Below are 24,631 nucleotides of genomic sequence, written 5' to 3'. Positions count from 1 at the left end.
GCCTCAGAGGACTGAATCGCGGGCAACTGTGGCGGTTTCCAGACTTCTCAACCCCTAAACACCAAAGACAACTTAGAAGGTCAGTGGGAAAAGTCTGTGACTGCGGTGAGAGAAGAAGCTAGGTCTCAGCCATGAGTCCTGAGTGCGGGCCAGGCCACGGCTGCCTCCTGAGCTTCCAGCCCACGGACTGAGGAGGAATCAAATGGCTGATCATAGGGGGATTGCAAGGATCTCTTTGCCAGGGCTGAGGCAGGAATCTCTTGCTTTGCCCGTGCTTGGATCTGGGTCACAGTTCTGAGGGGTGGTCCTGGGGCAAGGAGGAGTGCTGGTGAGGAGAAGCAGTGGTGTGGTGGAGCTTATTGTGGAGGTGGAGAGGAAGCACCTCACCCCTTATCATAGCACCTTGGAAGAACTGACACTTTTCAGGTCCCTAGAAGTATCTCTGAAAACAGCTGTACAAATCCCCGAAGCTTGGGACAGTACATTCTCCACATTGAAACAGACTCTTACCTTAACAAAGAGTTTAAAACTCAAGTAATTGGTTGGGATCATGAGCAAGCAGCACAAAAAGAGTCAGACCATAGAATCTTTCTTTGGTGACAAAGAAGATCAAAACATACAACCAGAAGAAGAAAACAAAATCAAAGCTCCTACATCCAAAACTTCCAAGAAAAATATGAATCAGTCCCAGGCCTTGGAAGAGCTCAAAAAGGATTTTGAGAAGCAAGTAAGAGAAGTAGAAGAAAAACTGGGAAGAGAAATGAGAGTGATGCAAGAAAATCATGAAAAGCAAGTTAACAGCTTGCTAAAGGAGACCCCAAAAAATACTGAAGAAAATAACACCTTAAAAATAGCCTAACCCAAATGGCTAAAGATGTCCAAAAAATCAATGAGGAGGAGAATGACCTAAAAAAGCAAAATTGGCCAAATGGAAAAGGAAGTCCAAAAGATTACTGAAGAAAATACTTCCTTAAAAATTAGAATAGAGCAATTGGAAGTTAGTGACTTTATGAGAAATCAAGACACTGTAAAACAAATCCAAAAGAATGAAAAATTAGAAAATAATGCAAAATATCTCATTGGAAAAACAACTGACCTGGAAAATAGATCCAGGAGACAGAATTTAAAAATTATTGGACTATCTGAAAGCCATGATCAAAAAAATAGCCTAGACATCATCTTTCAAGAAATGATCAAGGAAAACTGCCCTGATATTTTAGAACCAGAGGGCAAAATAGAAATTGAAAGAATCCACCGATCTCCTCCTGAAAGAGATCCCCAAAGGAAAACTCCTAGGAATATTGTAGCCAAATTCCAGAGTTCCCAGGTCAAGGAGAAAATATTACAAGCAGCCAGAAAGAAACAATCCAAGTATTGTGGAAACACAATCAGGATAACACAAGATTTAGCAGCTTCTACATTAAGGGACCAGCAGGGCATGGAATATAATATTCCAGAGGGCAAAGGAGATAGGATTACAACCAAGAATCACCTACCCAGCAAAACTGAGTATAATTCTTCATGAAGAAAATGGTCGTTCAGTGAAATAGAGGACTTCCAAGCATTCTTGATGAAAAGACCAGAGCTGAATAGAAAATTTGACTTTCCAATACAAGACTCAAGTGGAACATGAAGAGGTAAACAGGAAAGAGAAACCATAAGAGACTTATTATGGTTGAACTGTTTACATTCCTGCATGGAAAGATGATATTTGCAACTCATGAGACCTTTGTCAGTATTAGGGTAGTTGGAGGGAAAAAATTATATGTATGTGTATATACGTATATACATACATATATATATATGTATATACGTATATACATACATATATATATGTATATATATATATATGGATAGATAGAGGGCATAGGGGAAATTGAAGATGGAGGGGTCATATCTGGAGAATAAAATTAAGGGTTGAGAGAGGATTATACTAGGAGAAGGTGAAAGGGAAAGGTAGAATGGAGTAAATTATCTCACAAAAAAATAACAGAAAAGAAAAGGCTCTTACAGTGGAGGGGAAACAGGAGAAGGTGAGAGGGAATGAGTAAATCTTATTCTCATAGGATTTGACTTAGGGAGGGAATAACATACACACTCAATTGGGTGTGGAAATCTGTCTTACCCTACAGGAAAATGGGGGGGGATGGGGACAAGAGAGTAGGGGGATGATAGAGAGGAGGGCAGATTGGGAAAGGGGGTAATCAGAAGCAAATACTTCTGAAGAGGGACAGGGTCAAAAGACAGAATAGAATAAATGGGGGGATGGGATAGGGTTAAGGGAAATAGAGTTAGTTTTTCACAGCATGTGTACCATGTAAGGGTTTTGCATAACTGCACATGTATAGCCTATATTGAGTTGCTTGCCTTTCAATGAGGGTGGGTGGGGAGGGAGGAAGGGAGAAAATTTGGAACCCAAAGTTTTAAAAACACATGTTTAAAAGAAAATGTTTTCACATGCAACTGGGAAATAAGAAATACAGGAAATGGGGTACAGAAATCTATCCTGCCCTACAGGAAAATAGAACAGGAAGGTGGGGAGAGATAGCAGGGAAAGCAGACTAGGGGAAGGGGTATTCAGAATGCATGCCATCTTGGGGTGGGGGGAGGGGTGAGATGGGGTGAAAATGTGGAACTCAAAATCTTGTGGAAGTAAATATTGAAAACGAAAAATAATTGAAAAAATAGAAAAAGACAATCCTTGCTCTCAAGGAGATCACAGTCTAATGGAGAATACCACATGAACATTAATGTGAAATATCAGTGCTACTAAAAGTACAAGGTTTTATGAATGAGTAATCTAAACTACAGGGCAGTTAGGTGGCACAGTAGACAGAGCACCGGGCCAGGCCTGATTTCAAATCTGTACTCAGACACTTACTAATTAAGTGGCCTTGGGCAAGTCACTTAACCCTTTTTGCCTTAGTTTCCTCATCTGTGAAATGAGCTAGAGAAGGAAATGGCGAACCATTCCAGTACCTTTGCCAAGAAAACCCCAAATGAGGTCACAAAGTGTTAGACATGACTGAAAATCAACAATGAGGATAACAACCTAAACTATGAAATGTCAGGCAGCAAAATTTTGGTTATGATCCAAAAAAGTTTCATTGGCCTCATTCCTATCTTTTTATTTTTTTATTTCAGTTTTTTAATTGTTTTAAGTTTTTAATCAATTTTCATTTTTTTATTCATCAAAAATCCACCTTCTCTCCTCTCCCTCCACTTGAAAATAAAAGAAAAACAAAATCTCTATCAGAAATATGTATAGTCAAGCAAAATAAATTTATATTTTGTTCATGTCTCACTCTGAATTTGGAGTCTTTAATCTCTCTGTTAGAAGGTGGAAATAGTATGTTTCTTCATTAGTCTTCTAAAATCTTGGATAATCATTATGTTGACCAGAGCCCCTGAATCTTTCAACTTTGTTTTTCTTTGCAATATTGCTGTCATTGTATAAATTGTTTTCCTTGTTCCATTCGTGTTTCATCAGCTCATACAAGTCTTCTTGAGTTTCTCTGAAACTATTCCCTTCACCATTTCTGTAAGCTATATCTTTTTCCTTCTGTAATATTGTATTTCAAGATCTCTGTTCCTTTGTACTGGTGACTGCTAATTCATATGTGATTTTAATTTGACTCATCAGTACTTGAATTCTTTACTTCTAACTAAAGTAATTTTCTTGAAACTGGAATCTCTGGATTTCAGCTATAATATTTCTGAGAGTTTTCATTTTGTGTTTTTCTTTGTTTTTTAAATTTTAGAAATATTTTTATTAAGTCATTTGACAGAGGAGAGAAAGCTGGAAAAGGGGGTGGCTCCCCTCTCAAGTCTGTGTGAGGTTTACATTATGGAGTTTAAAGAAGGGGATAAGGACAAGCAGCTGGGTGACCAGAGCTAGTTAAATGGTTTCCAAGAAATGGCAGTTTCCAGGTAAGGTTCCCCGAGGTATATATCAATAGGTAAATATAAACATGCAATAAAATTTGGGCTATGTCAAAATATAAGCTATTGGGGAATCCAAAACATAAGCTTTTGGGGTGAAACCAAGACCTGGATGGCCAGACTCAAAACAAGCGCTCTGTCTTCCCTGGAGGGTCTCTGAGGTCAACTTTATCTATAGTTTTGGTTAGACAATTTATAGCCACATAAAGTTAGGTTCAAATGATATTAATAAATAGGAAAATATTTTCATCACACAAGCTGGAATTCAGACTCTTATAGGCAAATTAAATCAGGTTACAAATTAAACTACATTTAAAGGATTCACAATGGACTGATTGAGAGATGAGAGTCCCATATGTCCAAGATAACAAAAAAACAAACAAACAAACAAACAAACAAAAACAGGGTCAGGTATATCTCTGTTACATAGTTAGCTAGGGGAGATAAACAAATAATAAAATCACATTGGAGACCTCAGACTCCCCCTTGGCTTCTATCTAAGGAATGTCAAACAGTCTTCCTTGGTTTTATTATTATTTCTTGGTTTAGGTTTTGTGAGTTTAATGCTAAAAAAAGACAGACTTGTACTTAATCAAAGGCATGGAGGAATGTTGTGGAGGGATGGCCATGCTCCTCAAATAATAAATAAGAGTAATTTGAGCATATCCCTCATGCAGGCAAATATAAGCAGCAGTAAACATAAAAGCAAGAGCAATACAAAAATGATCATCAATATTAAATAACATAAAAGCTCCTTGTTCCTGGTAACCAATCCTACATGTCCATTTAATCAGGATATTTCCACTTGAGACCCAGCTGTATCCTGTAGCTATCTGATCCTTCAAAACATTTTCTTTGGAAATTCTGGGATGAGCTTTATTTCCAAGGCAGTTTTGGAGGGGTGTTACCCCTAGTTCCCCCCTGATTCTTTGGTTTCAAGTCACTTGCAGAAATTTCCTAGTTAATGCTTCTAAAACTTTCCATAACAAGACTCAATACAATTTTAGCAAGGCCTAGCACAGTGTCCTAAATTTGGTTTTCCAGCAAGCGAAAAACAGTTCAAACATTATGGAGCTAATTTTATTAACAACACAGCTATAAGAACATCAAATTAGGAATCCATGATTCACCTGAAAGTTCAGAGAATTTCAGTTTTTATATACTGCTTGCTCTTTTTATCTTCACCTAAAACCTGTATCTGCAATAGACAATGTCATTTATAGGCTGAAGGATGAATTTTAAAAAGTATCTGAGGGCCTGACTTGTAAAAACGAGACTTTTTGTTTCTTAATATTATCAGAAAGAGACTTTTTATGTTTCTCTTGAGTCTTGTGTTTGAATGTCAGTTTTTTTTTTTTTTTTATTCTTCTCTGGTCTTTTCATCAAGAATACTTGAAAGTCTTTTATTTCATTAAATATCCATTTTTTTTTCTCCCGAAGGATTATACTCAGTTTTTTTGGGTAAGTTATTCTTGATTGTAATCCTAGCTCCTTTGCTTTCCTGAATAACATATTCCAAGCTCTCTGCTTGTAGTTGTTTTCACATCGTGCTTCTGAGTTTGTGCCTTGACCTTCCTTGTCACCACTGTAGCTTTTTACAGTCATGTTCTTTTTTTGTTTTGTTTGCTTATTTTTTAAGCCTATTTCTAGACTTTAAACTTTATGTTAAAGTTGGACTCTGCTCACTTTGAGGGAGGGGGTACCATCCCAACCTTCAGGTTTTTTTTTTTTTGTTTGCTTTTTGCCCTGCTATTTTCACAGGTATTTCTGGGGGTGTGTAAGTTTTCAGTACTTCTAAGGTAGCAAGATCTGAGGAGAGATATGGTCACAGTTCTCTTTGTCTGTTCTCTGGTCATTATCAAGGAAAGGACCCTGCTTCTGTGCAGCTGCAAGTACTCCTCTATGCCCTGGAACTGTGACAAGGTCTCTGCTCCGTTGCAACTGCAAGCATTCCTCTTCACCCTAAAACTGTCACCTGGAACTATATACAGGCAATAGAGTTGCCAAACAGTGCTTGGCCCTGCACCCAGTGTAAGCACAGGGGCTCCCTGTAATGTCTTTCTGACCAGTTGTCCAATCCCCTTACTGTCTTTGGGTTAAGAGCTCTTGAAGCTGTTGCTGCTATTTTTGCAGCTGCTTCTAAGCCCACAACTGGTGATGCTATCACATGCACTCTGGGCCAGCCCCCACCTCAGTATCACACACCACTCCTTCTTATGTCCTAAGTTGTCCTGCGCTAGAAAAATATCTCATCCTGACCTTTTATTAGTAATACCACTTCAAAATTTGATTTGAGGCATTATTTTAAAGTTGTTTATAGGGGAATATTGGGAGACCTGGGCTGTAGTGCTTCCCCTACTCTACTATTTTGGCTTCCCCACCTTCCAATTTCCCATTTTGTGATTTATATCAAGAAGTGAATGACAGATCCAATTTCCTCTTTATCCTCTGGTTCTAAAAGATATTGAAACACGATGTCTAAGCTCATTTTAAAAAAAAAAAAATCATGACTTTCAGGGAGTCCAAAGATTTTTCATTTTTTTCTCCTGGATTGATCCATTTTCCAGGTCAGTTGCTTTTGCTATGAAATCCCTTATGTTTTCTTCTAATTCTTCTAGACTTTTAATTGTTTAACTATTTCTTGTGGCAGCTAGATGGTTCAGTGGATGGAGGGCTAGACTTGAACTCCAGAAGACCTGAATTCAAATCTGACCTTATATACTTACTAGCTGTGTGACCCTGGGCAAGTCATTTAATCTCTGTTTGCTTTAATCCACTGGGTAAGGGAATGGCAAACCACTCTAGCATCTTCGTCAAGAAAATCCCAAAGTCAGTGTGGTCCACAGGGTCATGAAGAGTCAGATGTAACTGAACAACAAACCATGCATATTTCTTGCCTCATGTAGTAATTAGTTTCTATTTCATAAATTCCAGTTTTTAGGAAATTTGCTGGTTGGGTAAAATTTTGTATAAGTTATTAATTTTCTTTTGATAGTTCTCTTTTGTTGCTTTCATATCTTTCCCGTTTTTTTCTGTTAGTGCTCTCATTTCATTTGTAAAATCATTTTACCTCTTTTTAAAACTTTTTGCTGCATCTCTTTCAGGAATTTGAATTGAATTTGTATTAGTGTTTTGTTTTTATTTTAGATTTTGCTTGTAGATATTTGGGAGTCACTCTGTCCTCATAGGTTTGTGTCTTGAGTATTCCTGTCATCATAATAGCTTTTTATGGTGGGCTTTTTTTATTTGCCAATTCTTCCAGAACACTTATTGACTTTTAATGTTAGAGCCAGAGATAACTCAGTCTAGCACCTGTAAGTCTTCATTGCTCCTAAAGTGGTTTGATCCAGGGCAAAGTCTGATCACTGTCCTCCTCATTTAAGCTATGCAAGTTCTTGACTTAGGTTTGGGTCTGAGCAATGGAAGAGTGTTGCAGGACTCAGCCTCAATCAGCCACCTGGAAAGCTTTGCAGTTACAGACAAATAAAATTGTAGGTTTCCCTTTGGTCAGGGACCTGGGTCCTAATTATTCCTCTATTGGCTCTAAATTGGTGTAGAAGCTAGAGTGAGAACCCTCCTCTACTCCTGGGGCTGAGCAACACTACTGTAGTTTGCTTCTAAAATTTCTTTCTTCTGGGACTATATTTTCTGGGCTTTCAGAGGTCAATAAGGGACAGTAAGAGCAACTTACTTCTTACTCCACCATCTTGGCCCCCAGAAGAGGAATCCTCTAAAATTTCCTTCTTGCTGGGTACACAGGCTATGGCTAGGAAATATCACCTACCCTCAAAGACCACAAATGGATATGTTCTCCCATCTTAGTCTACCCTAGATCTGTGACCGAGAACTGTGTAATGAGTGACAGAAGTGCCCTTAGGAACTTGTTCCTATACCTACAAAAGGTTGCAGTGTTCCATACAGGTGTGGGACCTTTATTGCTCTTGAGAGCAGTCCTTGGGAGCTAGCATGCTCTGTGCTGTGCTCCTGGCCAAACTGTATCTACAGACCTTTTTGACTATCTCCCTTTGCCAATCTAGGCTAAAAAAATCACTGATGGTTTCTTGCACTTCTTGATACATTTTTCCAGATCTGTTTGGGGGAGTTCTGCAGAGAAAAATTGTGATATTTCTTGCTGCTCTTCTGCCATTTTGGCTCTGCTTTCCCTAGACCTCATTCCTGTTAGGATTAGCTGATGTTCCTGGATAAATAAACTCAGTGTAACTAGTCCTGTCACTCAAACAGTTGTCCAAGCATTGGAGCTCTACCTGGTATGGAAATTTTTATGTTATTTTGGATGTGGCATGATACAGTGAAAGTACAGTGAAATTAGATTTGGGGGATTTGAGATCTGGTCCCAGCTTGACCTGTAGCTTTGGTAAATCATTTATGTTGCTGGGCCCTGGTTTGATCTCCTGTACAATGGCCAGAAAAAATCAAATGAAAGGTTGGGATAAAATGAAAACTCATCATTTTCTTCCAGCTGTGAAATTCTATAATTATCAGCTTAAAAATAAAAAAAAGCAAGAGGAGGTGGTGTCAAGATGGCAGAGTAAAAGCAGTGACTTGCTTGAGCTCTCCTCCAAACCCCTCCAAATACCTATAAAAAATGACTAAAATTCTAGAGCAGCAGAACCCAAAAAGAGACAGAGTGAAACAGATTTCCAGCCCAAGACAACCTGGATGGTTGATGGGAAAGGTCTGTTGTGCCAGGCTGGGAGAGGAGGGCAGTGCAGCGTGGGTACTCAGGCAAAAAATGGGCCAGAGCAAACCCAGAGCAGGCCTCAGGAGACTGAATCATGGGTAGCTGTGGTACTTTCCAGACTTCTTAACCCACAGGCACCAAAGACACCACTTTTGGGACCTAGGTGGGAGAGGAACTCCATCTAGCCCTGGCCTTAGCACAGCCCCAGGCAGTGGCTGCTTCCAGAGCTCTAGGCCCTCTGACAGTGAGGGGATTAAGTGACTGATCAGAGAAAGACTGCAGGTATCTCTTTGCTGGTGATGAGGCAGGAATCCCTTGTTTTGCCTATGCTTGGATCTGGGTTAAAGCTTTTGGTAGGTGGTCCTGGGGCAAGGAGAGTGCTGGCATTGTGGAGCTTATAGTGGCAGTGGAGAGGGAATCCTCCTAACAGTTTCAAGGCAGAAAAGAGAGCTTGTGGTCACTCATAGACCAGAGCACAGTCTAGGAAAGGAGTAAACACCTCTCCTTTGAATCAAACCACCTTGGAAGATCTGAAAATTTACAGATCCTTAGAAGTATCTCTAAAAATAGCTTCACAAAACCCCCAAAGCTTGGGACAGTACACTCTCTACACTGGAGGCAGAGCCCTACCTTAACAAAGAATTTAAAAATCAAATAATTGGCTAGGAACAGGAGCAAGCAGAGGAAAAATACTCAGACTATAGAATCTTACTTGCTGACAAAGAAGATCAAAACATACAATCAGAAGAAGACAACAAAGTCAAAGCTCCTACATCCAAAGTCTCCAGGAAAAATATGAACTTGTCTCAGGCTATGGAAGAGTTCAAAAAGGATTTTGAAAAGCAAGTAAGATATGCAGAGGAAAAAATTGGGAAGACAAATGAGAGTGATGCAAGAAAATCAGGAAAAACTAGTCAACAGCTTGCTAAAGGACATACAAAAAACACTGAAGAAAATAACACCTTAAAAAATAGATTAACCCAAATGGCAAAATAGGTCCAAAAAACCAATGAGGAGAAGAATGCCTTAAAAAGCAAAACTGGTCAAATGGAAAAGGAAGACCAAAATCTCACCGAAGAAAATAATTCTTTAACAATTAGAATGGAGCAAATGGAAGCTAATGACTTTATGAGAAATCAAGAAATTATAAAACAAAACCAAAAGAATGAAAAAAATAGAAGCCAAAGTGAAATATCTCATTGGAAAAACAACTGACCTGAAAAATAGATCCAGGTGAGAATTTAAAAATTTTTGGGCTACCTGAAAGCCATGACCAAAAAAAGAGCTTAGACATCATGTGTCAAGAAATTATCAAGGAGGGGCAGCTAAGTGGCACAGTGGATAGAGCACCAGACCTGGAGTCAGGAGGACCTGAGTTCAAATCTGGTCTCGGACTAAACACTTGACACTTATTGGCTTTGTGATTCTGGGCAAGTCATTTAACCCCAATTGCCTTGCCAAAAAAAAAAAAAAAGAAAGAAAGAAAGAAATTATCAAGGAAAATTGCCTTGATATTCAAAAACCAGAGGGCAAAATAGAAATTGAAAGAATCTACCAATCACCTCCTTTAAGAAACCCCAAAAGGAAAATTCCTAGGAATATTATAACCAAATTCCAGAGTTCCCAGGTCAAGGAGAAAATATTGCAAGTAGCCAGAAAGAAACAATTCAAGTCTTGTGGAAACACAATCAGGATAACAGGTCAAGGAGAAAATATTGCAAGTAGCCAGAAAGAAACAATTCAAGTATTGTGGAAACACAATCAGGATAACACAAGATTTAGCAGCTTCTACATTAAGAGATCAAAGGGCTTGAAATATAATATTCCAGAGGTCAAAGGAGCTAGAATTAAAACTAAGAATCACCTATCTAGCAAAACTGAGTATAATCCTTTAGGGAGAAAAATTGAAATTCAACAAAATAGAGGACTTTCAAGCATTCTTGATGAAAAGACCAGAGCTGAATAGAAAATTTGTTTTTCAAATACAAGACTCAAAAGAAGCATGAAAAGGTAAACAGGAAAGAGAAATCATAAGCGACTTATTAAAGTTGAGCTGCTTACATTCCTACTTGGAAAGATAATATTTGTAACTCACGAGACCTTTGTCAGTATTATAGTAGTTGGATAGAATATGTATATATAATGTTAAAAATTGTTTTTACATGCAACTGGGAAATAAGATATACAGGCAATGGGGTATAGAAATATATCCTGTCCTACAAGAAAATAGAAGGGGAAAGGAATAAGAGAAGGGGGCAGTGATAAAAGGGAAGGCAGATTTGGGGAAGAGGTATGCAGAATGCACGCTATGTTGGGGTGATGGAGGGGGAGATGTGGAAGAAATTTGGAACTCAAAATCTTGTGGAAGCAAATGTTGAAAACTAAAAAAAATAATTACTTAATTAAAAAAATATGAAGTTTGAAGTCTGTACTTGAAGTCTGGAAGACCTGAGTTAAAATATGGCCTCAGACTGATAATGATAGTATCCATATCCCAGGTTTGTTGTGAAGATCACAGAAGATAATATCTATAAAGGACTTAGCTCAATGCCTGCCACATAGTAGTCAATTAATAAAAGCCTGTTGATTTAGTTTTAATTTGTTCAACTATCTTGATATTATTAATGTGAATAAAAGTAAAAGAATTATGAAAATATTTTAGAGTTTACAGAGACAGCTTTCTATATATTACAGTGTAGCTTAAATATTATGTCATATTTGACCTTTGGGCTTTGCATTCAAAGGATCAATGATTTTGTAAGTATGGAGAGCTACTGGCATTGAAACTCTTTTTCACCAATACAGATCACCTAAAACACTGAGGGGTTTTATTATTTGCCAAGAATCATCTTGGCACTTGTTGGCACTTGCCAACTTGGCAAAACATTTACATCTTGTAAGTATTAGAGGAAAGATTTGAACATTGATCTTCATGAAAACAAAACCATAAAAAAATCTTTGTAGGAAAAAGTAAATATCAGATGTTGTATTACTCAATGATAAAAGGGACTATACCTGAGGATGAAGCATTGAGGCTTCTGTTCCTGGAAAAGCATGTGGTAAGCTCTTTCAGCACAGGAAAAAATATGCGGGGGCAAAGAAGAACACAGCCTTCCAGTGTTGCTCAGGTAAAGCTGCATGACCTGAAAAATACATGGCATTGAAACAGAATTCTTTACTTATATTGAACGTAGAATAGGTAAGGACTAGATCTGTAATTTCTTGGCAAATCACTTAAGATTTGCCCAGAATCCCATGGCACCTGTGAGTCAGAAAGAGGATTCGAATCAGATTTTCCTAAATCAGAGACTAGGTTTCTATTTATTTTACTCTGTCTCTTTTTGACCCATTTTATACTCAATTTGGGCTTAAAAAACAAATATCATTGTAATTTTGAGTCTATCAAAGTAGAGATGGTATCTCCATCTTGAATTCATTTGTAAAACCTCTTCTATATGTTACTTGCTTAGGGTCATGAAGTTAGCATGTGTTGAGAGGCAGGCATTGAATCCATTTCTTCCTAATTGCAAGAATGATTCTCTATTGTTTAAGCTACCAATGCTTCTTATATTGTGGATAATTCTGCTGTAATAATTTTATAACTGCAATATTTGCAAATGTATACTCACTATTGGAACATATTAAGCATTCATAATCAAAAATATAGTTTTAAAATTGATTATTCTTAATTGATGTATATGAGTATATATATATTGGTAAATAGGAAATAAATAGATTATAATATGTTTATAAAATATGAGTAATTCTATAACTCTGTTTTTGTAGCCAGAGAAGTTACAAATGTATATTTACTGGTGGCTATGCACTAGATATACATAGTGGAAATACTATAGGATTATGTTTGACTCTTCTTAGTTCATTCACAATTTTTAATTGTCTTTTTCTCCCCTTTTAAAACACAATAATGCAATTTCCATTTGTGAAATGAAAACATACAATTTTATTAAATAGACTGAAGGTTAGTTAATTATTTAAAATCTGACATCAGTAATATTTAATTTATGCAAAAGCAGTTAGCATGGGGTTTCTAATATGGATTGTGAGACATAGGACCAATTATAATATTAGTTTACCCATTTTCCAGGCAAATATGCTAGATATCTTAGAATTTCATGATATCAATTTCAGTGTAACAATTACATCCTTACTGTTATTTTGAAATCATTTAACACTACTTTAAAAAAGTTTAAACCCCTGAACCAATTCATAAAATGTAGTAGACTTCAATTAAGTGAAATATAAATCCAAACACAAGGGGGCCCTAGCAGCATGTATTAGCCTACAAATCAATACAATTACTTTACTTTTTTATTCATTCCATTCTTGGGAATATATCCTCTTCAAGAAAAGTTTTTTTTTATGAGTATATATTATACTTGGCACAATAATAAATCAAGCCTATTCATGATAATAAGGTCATCACCAAATCTGCTCATTATTTTTCCATAAATCTCTTCCTAATCATGCTTACATGAATTTAAGAGGGTCTTAGAAGTTTGGGCTGTATGTAATTACAGTGCAACCAAATGGATACTGTCTGTTTCTGATGTGCCACCATGACCTCATACTATGTTAAAGTAAATAATTTTCTCAATACCAAATGTGGAGAAATCTTCTGAAATGCAAATTATCTCAGTTTGGGGAAATTCTTAAGGGAGATTATAAAACACTGAGATTAATTAAAAATACATATACTGAATTAAAAATGTGAGTTGCTCAATAAAGCTAATGAAAACTTTTTAACTTGAAGACTTTATTTTATTAACTTTTCAAAATTTAAACTATTTGGTAAGACTAATTTTATTATTTTTAAATTCTGAACTAAGATTTTTTTTTTCTTTTGGTGTGTGTGTTTATGGCAGGTCCCCTTCTGCAAAATTCAGAGAAGTCATTCAGCTTGTATTTGGGTAAGTATCCTTATTTTTGTTTGAGTGACTATGAGGGAAAATATTAAAAGAGAATCTATAATAGAGGTTTCCACAAAAAGGGCAAATATTCCCTAACAATGAATTTGTTTTAGAAAAAATAAGTTTACTTTTTGAGAACTATATTTTCTTGGAGTCCTAGAATTTATATCTCTACCTCTCTATGATACAACATATTCTAAGCAAAGAGAAAAGAGGGAAAAGTAGAGAATAGACCCAACTGAGCATTAAGGGAGAACAACCTTAAGAGAGTTAAAGGAGTCATCTCACTGTCTAATAGAGTATGAGAGCAGTAGGAAAAGTGTTTTCATTTGTTTTGAGTTTTTAAAAGATCTCTTAATTCATCAAAAATGAATTTGCATTTATTGAGAGCTTTTATGTCAGACATTGTGCTAAGTTCTAGAAATACAGAGAAAAAGAGAAAAAAAACAGTTTTTATCCTCAAGGAGATTATATTCTAATACAGGAAAAGAAATGCTCAATAATTTGTGCCTTATAAATTGACCTTAATGTGCCTTTCCCCCATTTATTTGGCATATAAGACTGCACTAATACTCAAAATATTCATAAGATAATTCTCTATTTTCATAGCCAGTGCTAATATTTGTCCATATTCTATATAATCCTAAAAGGGAAAGATCTGAGATGATTGGTTATCAATCCTATAAAGACACTCTAATATGTCAAATATCCTCTGTTTTCCTTTCCTTTTCAATGAATTTTGACATTCATAAATGTACTCAACTTCTTGAAACTTTTCCATCAAAGAGTAAACATTTATAAAATGTCTACTCTGTTGGTTCTCCTTCTATGTCTTTCACCACCCTAACTTGTGTGTTGTCTCCCCAGTTAGAATATAAGTTCTTTGAGACTTCTGGGTCATGTGAGCAACAAGATGAATTCTAAACTTTTTTTTTCCTACTCAAAAAAAAAAAATAAAGGTAGAAATATTTAAGGGACACACAATAGTTACAATTGAATCCATAGGACAAAAAAAGCAAGAATTCCAACAAGGTTAGTAGCCTTTTGTATTAACAGAGCATGCCAGTTCCCGAAGCACTCACAGGCTTGGCCTTTATCATTCACTCAGGGATTTCCCTTCTATGGCAGAAGCTCAGCAGTTACACCCACCACTGCACCATAGTCTGGCAGCTACAAGTGAGGAAAACTAATTCTATTCAGCTATATGAGGAGGAGGGGGTGATATAAAAGGGAAGGTGGGGCCTACTTCCTTCTGCTTATGATGGCCCTTACATTAGGGAATCTCAAGGTAATAAAAAGACTCTTCAAAACACCTACCTTTCCCTCTCAGCGCTGCAAAAAGAAGGACTCTCCGATTCAGCCCAGACAGAGAATTAAAGAACTGAGAAAACTAGGGCAGGGAGCCAGGGAGTGTAACTACACTAGGCCTGAAAGAAAGGAGACTGGAATCCAGCTGGGACTATTCCTGTACTCTCAGAAGCTGCAGGAAACCAGGCTGGTGAAATGTAAATTCCCCATGGTAAATAGAGGATGAAACTCTCTTATGGTTCAATCCACCATAAAAAGGGAAGAGTCAGATAGTGAGCAACAGGGTAACACAAGGGGAAAACATCAAGAGCATCAAATATTTCAAGAGGAAGAAAATTAAGTTAAGAATGTAAACTCCTTAAGGACAAGTATTACCTTTTACATTTCTGTACTTGTAGCTATAATGTTTAGAACAGTGCTTAGCATATAGTAAATATTTACTATATTTTTCATTTATTCATGAATGAAGATTCCCTAAGTGATTTCTCTCATAAATGTATCTAGTTACTTTTTGTTCTTATCTAGTTATATAATAACAATAGATATGTTTAATGAAAGTGAATTGAGATTAATATCCCAGAGTGTAAAATGAATACTCACCATATTGGAATAAATTGGAAGCTCTTTGAATGGATTAACAAGCAGAAGTATATCCCCAATATACGTCTGTTGGAGAGGGAAAAAAAATCTTAAATATCATGAACTAATAAGTAGATTTTTAAAGAGGTTAATGATTTTTTTTCTAATAGTAAAGAGCAATTAATGAATTAAATGAAAGTTCTCAATGCAATAATTTATAAATTATTTGGGCAGTCATCATTCTCTCTTCATTAAACTGATATTCCTAAAGTATTGCCATGACCTTGTCTGTCCTCTGGTCAAGGAATGTCAACAACTCTGTATTGGCTCTAGAATAAAATACAAACTTTGATCATGGTTTTCAGATAGTCCAGTAATTTTTAAATGCTCTCTCCTGGATCTATTTTCCAGGTCAGTTGTTTTTCATATGGCCATCACCATAGCTTCTTGAGTTAGTGATATTTTTGCTGTCCCAAAAGGTTCAATAATAAATGTGAAATGGAAATAACTTTCTAATTAGTGAATATGCATTAAATTCAAATGTAATATAGGTTCTACAATGATGGTGGTGATCTACTGATGTTCCTTTTTATAGACTACATGATGTGAATTTCAGCTAGCAGTGGAACACTACAAAGCCCCTTCAATAAAAACCAAAGACTCTTGACAGATTACTGCTCATCTACACTGAAAAAAAAACCAAAATAAATAAAGACGTTAGATACTTGTTGATTGATTAATCAGCATTTATATCACAGGCAGCCACTGCAGGTGAACAATGATTAGGGATTCAAAACAGAATAGGAGTTAAATGGATCACATTTGGGAAATTAAACTGTCTTTAATGGTCCCAGTTTTCCTCATAGTTCAGTCAAATATCACCTACTATATGAATCCTTTATTGAGTGCCTCTCAAATTTTACTATGAACCTTTAAAATTAATTTGTATTTATTTTGAATGTATCTTTTTAAAAAATATGTCTTTTTTCCATGATGCTTAGTACAATTTCTAGAATATAATGTATGCTAAAAAAAAACTCTTTTGTTGATTGATTTATTAAGAGATACTAAGCTGTGTTTTGCTTAAAGCTATTGTTAAATAATCAATCTTTTCCCAGCAATATTACAGGGATACAAACCATAGAGGGACATTGTATCAAAAAGAATAAAAATTGCAGGTGAGCTAAGGAGCAATGAAAAGCCGTATTCCAAACATAAGTAGTCTGTAGTATACCACCATTGATGTCTTGTCTGCAAAGTGACCTAACATACATCTACCAAGATACATATGACTTGAAAAAAGATGGGATCATGTACCAAAAGTATCTATTATTGCCAGGCCCAAAAGCCTCTCCAGTTTGATAGGAGCTTCTAAAGTTTATCCTCCACTAGCAAAACCCTTGATGATATAGGATTATATCCACATCATGAAAAGACAGGAGAATACGACCTTGGCAGGGACTAATAAAATACTATTTTTGTTGATATTTAATGGCTAAGTACAAATCATTTATAACTATTCTTTAATCAGGTCCAATAGAGTTTCTCCTTGGCAACTGTGTATTATTGCTTATACTTGAAAATAATGAAACTCTACTTTAAAAAAAATTGAATTAGCTTGTTCTGCAGCTAATTTGAGTGGTTCTCTACCCCGTGGATCAAAGAACAAAATGATATAAATGCTTCAAGGGGTCTCAAAGAGAGGAAACCTTTCAGTTCCCAATTCTCTTTCTCAATCGAGAACATTCATTGGATAGTTTTTGCTATGAGTGAATGCTGAAGATAAATCATTGTCCCTTAAGAATAGTGCCTGACACGTAGCAGATGTTTAATAAACCCTTGTTAGCTTATGAAATATAATAGGAAAATTGGGCTGAATGTTAAATTAAGTAAACAAATACAAATTTAGAATTTATATTTTCACAATGTTCTCATAAGATAAAAATCTCAGACATAAGTACAATAAAATCCCAGTCCAGCAAGTTACACCTAGGTTTGCCAAACCTTTGCCTCAAACACCACAAATTCTATTCAATTTTAAATACATTTACACTGGCATAAATTTTATTTTAGGATTTGGGTTGCTGTGATGCATTTTCCTAAACTAATCAGCAACTGATAATTTGTTAATCCCAAGGAGTTTTGAATGCTTTCCATTTACATGAAAATGATCTAATCAGCTTCTTAGTAAATTGGGAAACAAAAATGAATTGTGATCAAAAGGAATTCAGAGCTATGCAGACTCTAATTTCACTAAAGATATTATCTGTACTTGGCTGAATTACCCTATGTTTAATTTGTACCCCTCCAACACACAGGCCCTCACATATATACACACACGTACTCAAATTAGTTATTTTACCAGGTGTCTGATTTATTATCAAGCATTGAAAAATTTGCACATGAAAATGACAAGATTTAAACCAACAAATCAAAACTTCCATATAATTTTTAATCAAAAACTTATTCACGATTCTTGTTATCATGTCTGTGTATAAATTACTTATATTCACTGTAATCTCAAACATAATGAAATTTCTTCATAATTTAGGGGAAATTTCCATTCCCAAGTAAATTCAGAATACTACATTCATATTCAACTCAGTCTCCTTAATTTGAATTTCCAGACCTCCTGAGCTAACATAGACGAGGACACATTTACAAATTATTTTTAGAACATAAGAGTTTTAAGTTGTCAAAATAATTATTTCCATAGAATTAATGAATATTCTGAAAGTTTGCTATAATGTACATAGATTCAGATCTGTTCATGAGGTTCTGGGCTGGGAATATCTACTTTGAACCTCGGGATTCTATAAGAAATGGTACTAAACTCACTGTCTTCAAAAACTCTCTTTTACAAACAGGACTCAAAAGCAGACACCAGGGTCTGACATAGGTACTCAGAAGTCTCCCTATAAAGTTGTGGTAATTTAAATGTCATTCACACTATTACTAGTTATTTATGTTTTTTTTGAAATATCACTATAAAATTGTCTTCACCTTTTGAAGGTGAAGTTTTGAAAATTCTAGTCTATGCACCATTGGATAGATCAAGATATCCAGCAAGATAAAGGCACTACAACAGAAAACTTCAAGACTACTCACATATATCTGATTGTTGCCAAAGCGCTTCTGTATTTCATAAAGAAGACTGCCATCATTTAGTTCACTCAATGTTGCTAGGTCATCATTGGGAGCTGGAGGCATCAGCTTGACCTAAAAAAATAAACTTACAGATATAATTTCATTTTAATACATTCACTTCATAGTATGACATTCCAATTTTAATTGTTTCATAAATAGTAATGGCCACAAAAAATAATACTGATAATACTTCATTACCCTTTTGTAATAGCTGAAAAGGTCTATTGGAAAGAAAGTTTGTATTTACCATTAGGCAAAAGGGCACATTTGTCTTAATAAGAGAGTTTCTGTCACATCTGCAGTGTGCTTGCTACCAATATACTATTTATAGTCACCAAATCTGAAAAAAAAATTTCACTAAATAGAATATTTCTGTCCTCTCTTTATGGCTTAAACAGAATTGGGTTTAACCCTATGTGAGATGGGCCAGGGGAAGAGGAAGAAGAGAGAGGGCCAAGGCAGAAAGTGAGTCTCACTGTAATATTACCATTATTAAAACTGGAATGGAAAGAAGCTGTGCAGAATCATTTTCTGTACACAAATGCATGGGATTTAGCAAGCATTTAGATTTCAAATATCTGACTTTTATAATCAAGTTTATGTGGGCTTTTCTTAGCTCCAAGGATAATGATACTATTAGGTTATTACTTTAAGGTCTTTATAGGACAACCCAATAGATTCCTCCTAGTCATCAGAGAACCATTTCATATACTTCACTAACTTAATATTAAAGAAAAATTCATTTTGGATTTTCCCCTAAGATAGAAGTCTTTCATTTCAATGTTAAAATATAGACAGAAATATATATATTTCATAATTTTCCTATGCTTCAACCAAGTATAATCTCTCCACAAATTCCACACTTGACTTCTTTAATCATTTAATCATATCTTTAATTTCTTACTGATTGACACTTATAAAGAAAAAGAACACATAGAAAATTGTTTATCAAAATTATTTGATGTTTGTTTATTATCAATTGTTTATTAATACTTTTACTTTAACAAAGATGTCAACTGCATATATACCATTTCAATGTGATTTGCTTCATATAATGGGGGAGGAGAAGGAAAAGCCTCAGAAAATACCAGAAGATTGCCACTAGAAGATGAGTCCTTTGACCATAGTGACCTGTGAAACAGATTTAAATACAAACTTCACTATAATACTGTGTGGTGTCCTCTGCTTTTACCATGACTGCAGCAGAATTGAAAAAAAGACAGAATTTGGTGCTATTGATCAAAAGATTTTAGACCGTCAATAAACATTAATTTAACTGCATATGTACAATGTGTAATGGCAAGTGTTACTATTCAGGGAGTACTGAGCTACAGCTATCATGATATTCTTATTATCAATGAAACCAGAAGACACAAAGAATTTGTAAATAAATTTAAGTGTAGTTCACATGTTACCCCCAGGGAAACACAGAGTTGAGGGAGTTGATTTTATTGTGCATCTAAAGGCAATAAAAAACCCTATTTCCTAGCATATTTGATTCTTTTCACCTTTCAGGGTTCATAATGAGCATAAGAAACAATTCTACCATGAGATAATTACAGATTATGTACCAACACCTGTTGCATGTGAAGGTTTGAAAATTGATGAAGGAAGCAACTAAGTACTTCAAATAAAGATAATTCATATCTTGAAATATAATTAATTGTAATATGAAGTTGGGCAAAGGGCTGATGTGGGAAAATACATTGGAAAATATGTTTCAAGACCAAAAAATGAAAGAAATTTTTAAAAAGCAGATTACTCAGAAATCTCACAACTGTATACCATTAATACCTTAATCAAGAAAACAACTTGGACTTTAATGAAAGGGACTAAATCCTAACACATAGGCAACGGCCAATTACTAAAATGGAAATAATTTTAGAACCTCTTCCCAGTATAAAATCAAATTATCAAGAGATCAGGAGGAAAAAAAGTCAAAATCAACACCAAATTAGAAGAAAAGATAAAGATAAAAACTGAGTGATTCAGATGGCGTCAACCTAGCCTATTTAAACAAATTATTTACTTTGAAAATCGGGAAATAGAAGTACACTTGACCAATGTAAAATAGTTGCTATGAAAAAGAGAGCAAAAAGGCCCAGAAACTACTTCAGCTGAGCAAACACTTCATTTCTTTGCCAAGTAGAAAAACATGGCAACAACCAATAGTAGTTCAGAATACAATCTCATTTGGAAATCATCAGAAAGGAAGATTGAGTACAGGTTCACATCAAAAAGCCATAGAAAACTTTGAAGGGTAAGACTTAGTATGAGAATCAAATAAATAATATCACTGTAAGCATATTTCTAGATGAACCTGAACAGAGAAAAAATTAATATGAAAGAAATAAATTACCCAACACTTTTAGAGTGATCCATTCTCTAGAAGTGAAAATGGCACCTAAACCCACTAAGTCAGGAAGAACAACTGGGCTTGATAAAATCCATACAGAAGAAATATGTATGGAAAGAAACACAATTTTAAAGTTATTTTGGGTTCAGTAAGTGTTTAATAATTGGGCAGCCTGGAGTTAGGACGACTCGAGTTCAAATCAGACTTCAGGCAATTATTAGCTTTATGACCCTGGTCACGTCACTTAATCTCTATTTGTCTCAGTTTCCGCAACTGTAAAATGGAGAAAACAAAAGCATTTACCTCCCAGTGTTATTGTGAGGGTCAAATAAGACAGTATTTGTAAAGTGATTATCACAGTGCCTAGTACACAGCATCTGCTATATAAATGCTATTATTATTATTATTATTATTTTATGTTTTTTGATTCAATAATTCATCCATGCATGCATGCATGTATGCATATCTGGAAGAGGGAAAGATTCTAAAATCATGGAAAAGATTATGTACACAAAAAAAGATTTTCTCTCAACCCCATTCACCTAAGAAAGATGAATAGGTGGATATCAGCAACAACCATTCTCTATATCTAATTTCTGCTCCACATAAAATCTGTTTAGGAATAAGGATGTTCTTTACAGAAATACGATGAAGGAAAAATGAAAGCTTTGGGAGTTGTTGTTGTTGTTGATGTTGTTGTTATTGTTTTTACAGCAGATATCTTTGAGACATCCACATACCTGACATAGTTGGAGAGATCATAAGGGAGAGAGAGATATTTATTTCTTGAGAAAAAAAAATTTAACTCAATAGAATAAAATCCAGAATAAAGGTTCCAATGGCACATGTCATCCCTATATTTAGAACAAATAAGACTCCTTGATGGACACAGCTACCTAAATGATGTTGTTCAACAATTCTCTGAATAACAGTATTGAGCAATTCATGTAAAAGATGTTAAATGTTGGGTAAAAAGTGTAGACCATTCTAATGAAGATGTCTTGTACCAAAAAAATAATAATAATAATGGCGGGACTCAACAAATGCTTCTATTTGTGAATGACATTGTGTTGATTGCATTAAGTTCCCATGATCTCTCTGAAGAAATCATGACCACTCAAAAGATACTGGATGAGCAATCTACACAGAAAAGAAGGCAAACCATGGAGACTATGAATAAATCTTTCCCATATTATTACATGCATGGAACTGGGAAGTCCATTGGTTTAATTTTAAATATAATGGATGAATACCTACAAGAATATAAAATGCCAAAGTTAACAGAAAGGAAATAGAGAATATAAACCATGTGATTCCATAAAAAGAAATTTAAAAAGTTATAAATGGGCTCCTAAGGAGGGGGTGGGAAACCTGGAACCAGATGGAATTGACAAATGATTTCTATCATTCCTTCAAAAATTCATTCCAACATTACACAAACTGCACAAATAGGAAAAGAAAGGATCTTACCAAATTCTTTATTTGATACAAATATAGCTTCATATCTAAACCAGGGAAAGTCAAAATAGAGAAATAAAACTACATACCAATATCACAAATGAACGTTCATTCAAAAATTTTAAATAAAATTTTATCTAAGAGGCCACACTGACATTTCACCATTATCAAATGCAGTTAGTTCAATATTAGGAAAACTGTGAACATAACTTGCCATGCTAATCACAATAACAATAAAAAGCAAATGATTATGGAAACAGATTTAAAAAGGTATTTGAAAAAATACAATACCAACTTTTTTAGAGATTAGAAAACATGGGAATAAATCAATTTTTCCTTAACATCATAAATATTAAATATCTAAAACCAAAAGCCAGAATTATATTTTATGTGAATGAAGTAGAGATCTTTCCAGTAAAATCAAGGGTAAAACAAGGATATAAATTATCATCATGGCTATTTGATATAATGCCAGTGATGGGAATAAGAAAGGGGAAAGAAATTAAGGGAATAAACATAGGTAAAGAAGAAACTAAATTATTGCTTTTTTCAGATGTGATGTATACTTAACACAAAAATTGAACACTGGAGAAAATTATAACTTAAACAATTATACATTATACAGTGAATAATTATACATTATGGACATTTGTGTATATTATCAACAAAACACAGGAGAAAGAAATAAAGAGAAATTCCACTTAAAATATTTACAGAATTATAAAATATTTAAAAATATAACTATAAAGATACACAAACTACAGGAATTAAACTGCAAAGTCAGACTTATATAAGTGAAATAAATATTTTTAAAAAAGTTATTTCCCATCTTAGCTCTCCACTTTTATACATCCCAAGCCTGCCAAACAATGCTGTTATCCATCCAGGAACACATCAGGGTATAGCCATTATAGGCAGGCATCTTATCATTTCTTCTGCTGCCCTCCTCTCTGCACACTCCCCCTCTGCCCCATCATAATCAGCTTTTTACTTCTTTCTCAGAGAATAATGATCAAATCAAATTTCAATTAGTCTTCAAAATTCTAGGACAATCTATTACTCAATAGATTCAGTCAGAATCTCTGTGACAACTCAGACCAAAGTTACATTCCCCAGAAACCACACTCTAATATATGTCACCCACAAAAAGAAGGTAAGTTCCTTGGGAACAGAGCCTGTCTCTTTTTTGGAGCCAATGGGGATTAAGTGAATTGCCCAGGGTCACACAGCTAGTGTCTGAGGCTGGATTTGAACTCACATCATCCTGACTCCAGGGTAGGTGTTCTATCCATTGCATCACTTAGTTGCCCCATAGACCGTGTCTCACTTTCATATTCATATCTACAACTTCTATCATTTGGCATACAGCAGGTGTTTTAAAAATTCTTGTTGATTGAGAGGCAGAGATTGGTCAGTCATATTATTTTATGACAATAGAGTAAAACTCTAAAAGCTGTACTTTTAATATTCACAACATTTTTTTTTAATTAGAAGGAAATTTCTAATGCATTGGAAAGATCCTCTATGGAGGGTTTATGAAAAGATATGGGAAAGAATTACATAGGATGAGGAGATGGGGTTGACCAGTAATCTATACTAGAAGAGAAAATATCTATGTCAAACAGATCTTGGATCATTTTTAGTCTTGAAGTAAGGGGAGAAAAATGAGTATTGAAAATCTGCTACAAAGAGAGAAAATAGAATTAGTTCTAGATTATTTCTCCAAGGAGCTAAACTTTTCAAAATGCATAGTATTCTTATGGAAATGTTCATGAAGTTAGCACATTATACCTTCAAGAATTTTTCCATCCCTAATGTAATATTATGACTTTAAATACTTGGCCAAATTGAGATTTTTAGAGTTTCAGAATGGCTGTCATTTATATATGCTAGCTTAGAAGTTTCTTGTTAAAGCATGCCAGCTGTTAAATGCTACTTATGTAGGGAAAAGTGTTCTGTGTTTCCTAGGGAAAAAAAGTTTTTTTTTTTATTGGAAAGCCATTACATGAAAATAAAATAACATGGACTTTATGAAACATTAAGGTCATTGTGCTTGGTCTAGGAACCTTAAAAAAAGGTTTGTGATTTATCTTTCTATCCTTTTAGTCCCAGTGAATGAGGAAGGATATAAGAGAACATTTTAAATGAGCAAGGTTATAAGTGAATCTTTTAAATATAAATATTTGAGAAGAGCATTGTCATATATACCAG

General features: G+C 35.0%; 1 protein-coding gene across 1 annotated transcript in view; it reads right to left on the bottom strand.

Moving 5' to 3' along the window:
- Window positions 1-24,631, bottom strand: part of LOC114046106 (unconventional myosin-XVI-like) — a 682,808-nt gene that overhangs the window by 398,583 nt on the left and 259,594 nt on the right. Inside the window, exons 11-13 of the mRNA XM_027866360.1 lie at window positions 18,568-18,678; window positions 15,481-15,546; window positions 11,660-11,787 (exon numbers count right to left, since the gene is read on the bottom strand). Of these exons, the coding sequence (XP_027722161.1) occupies window positions 11,660-11,787; window positions 15,481-15,546; window positions 18,568-18,678 (305 nt within the window). The remainder of the gene's footprint in view (window positions 1-11,659; window positions 11,788-15,480; window positions 15,547-18,567; window positions 18,679-24,631) is intronic.

This window comes from Vombatus ursinus, unplaced genomic scaffold (assembly GCF_900497805.2).
Source record: "Vombatus ursinus unplaced genomic scaffold, bare-nosed wombat genome assembly UNPS02014781.1, whole genome shotgun sequence".
Classification (NCBI taxonomy): Eukaryota; Metazoa; Chordata; class Mammalia; order Diprotodontia; family Vombatidae; genus Vombatus; species Vombatus ursinus.
Note: the sequence above shows the minus strand (reverse complement) of the source record. Positions and strands in the feature narration are given on the sequence as shown.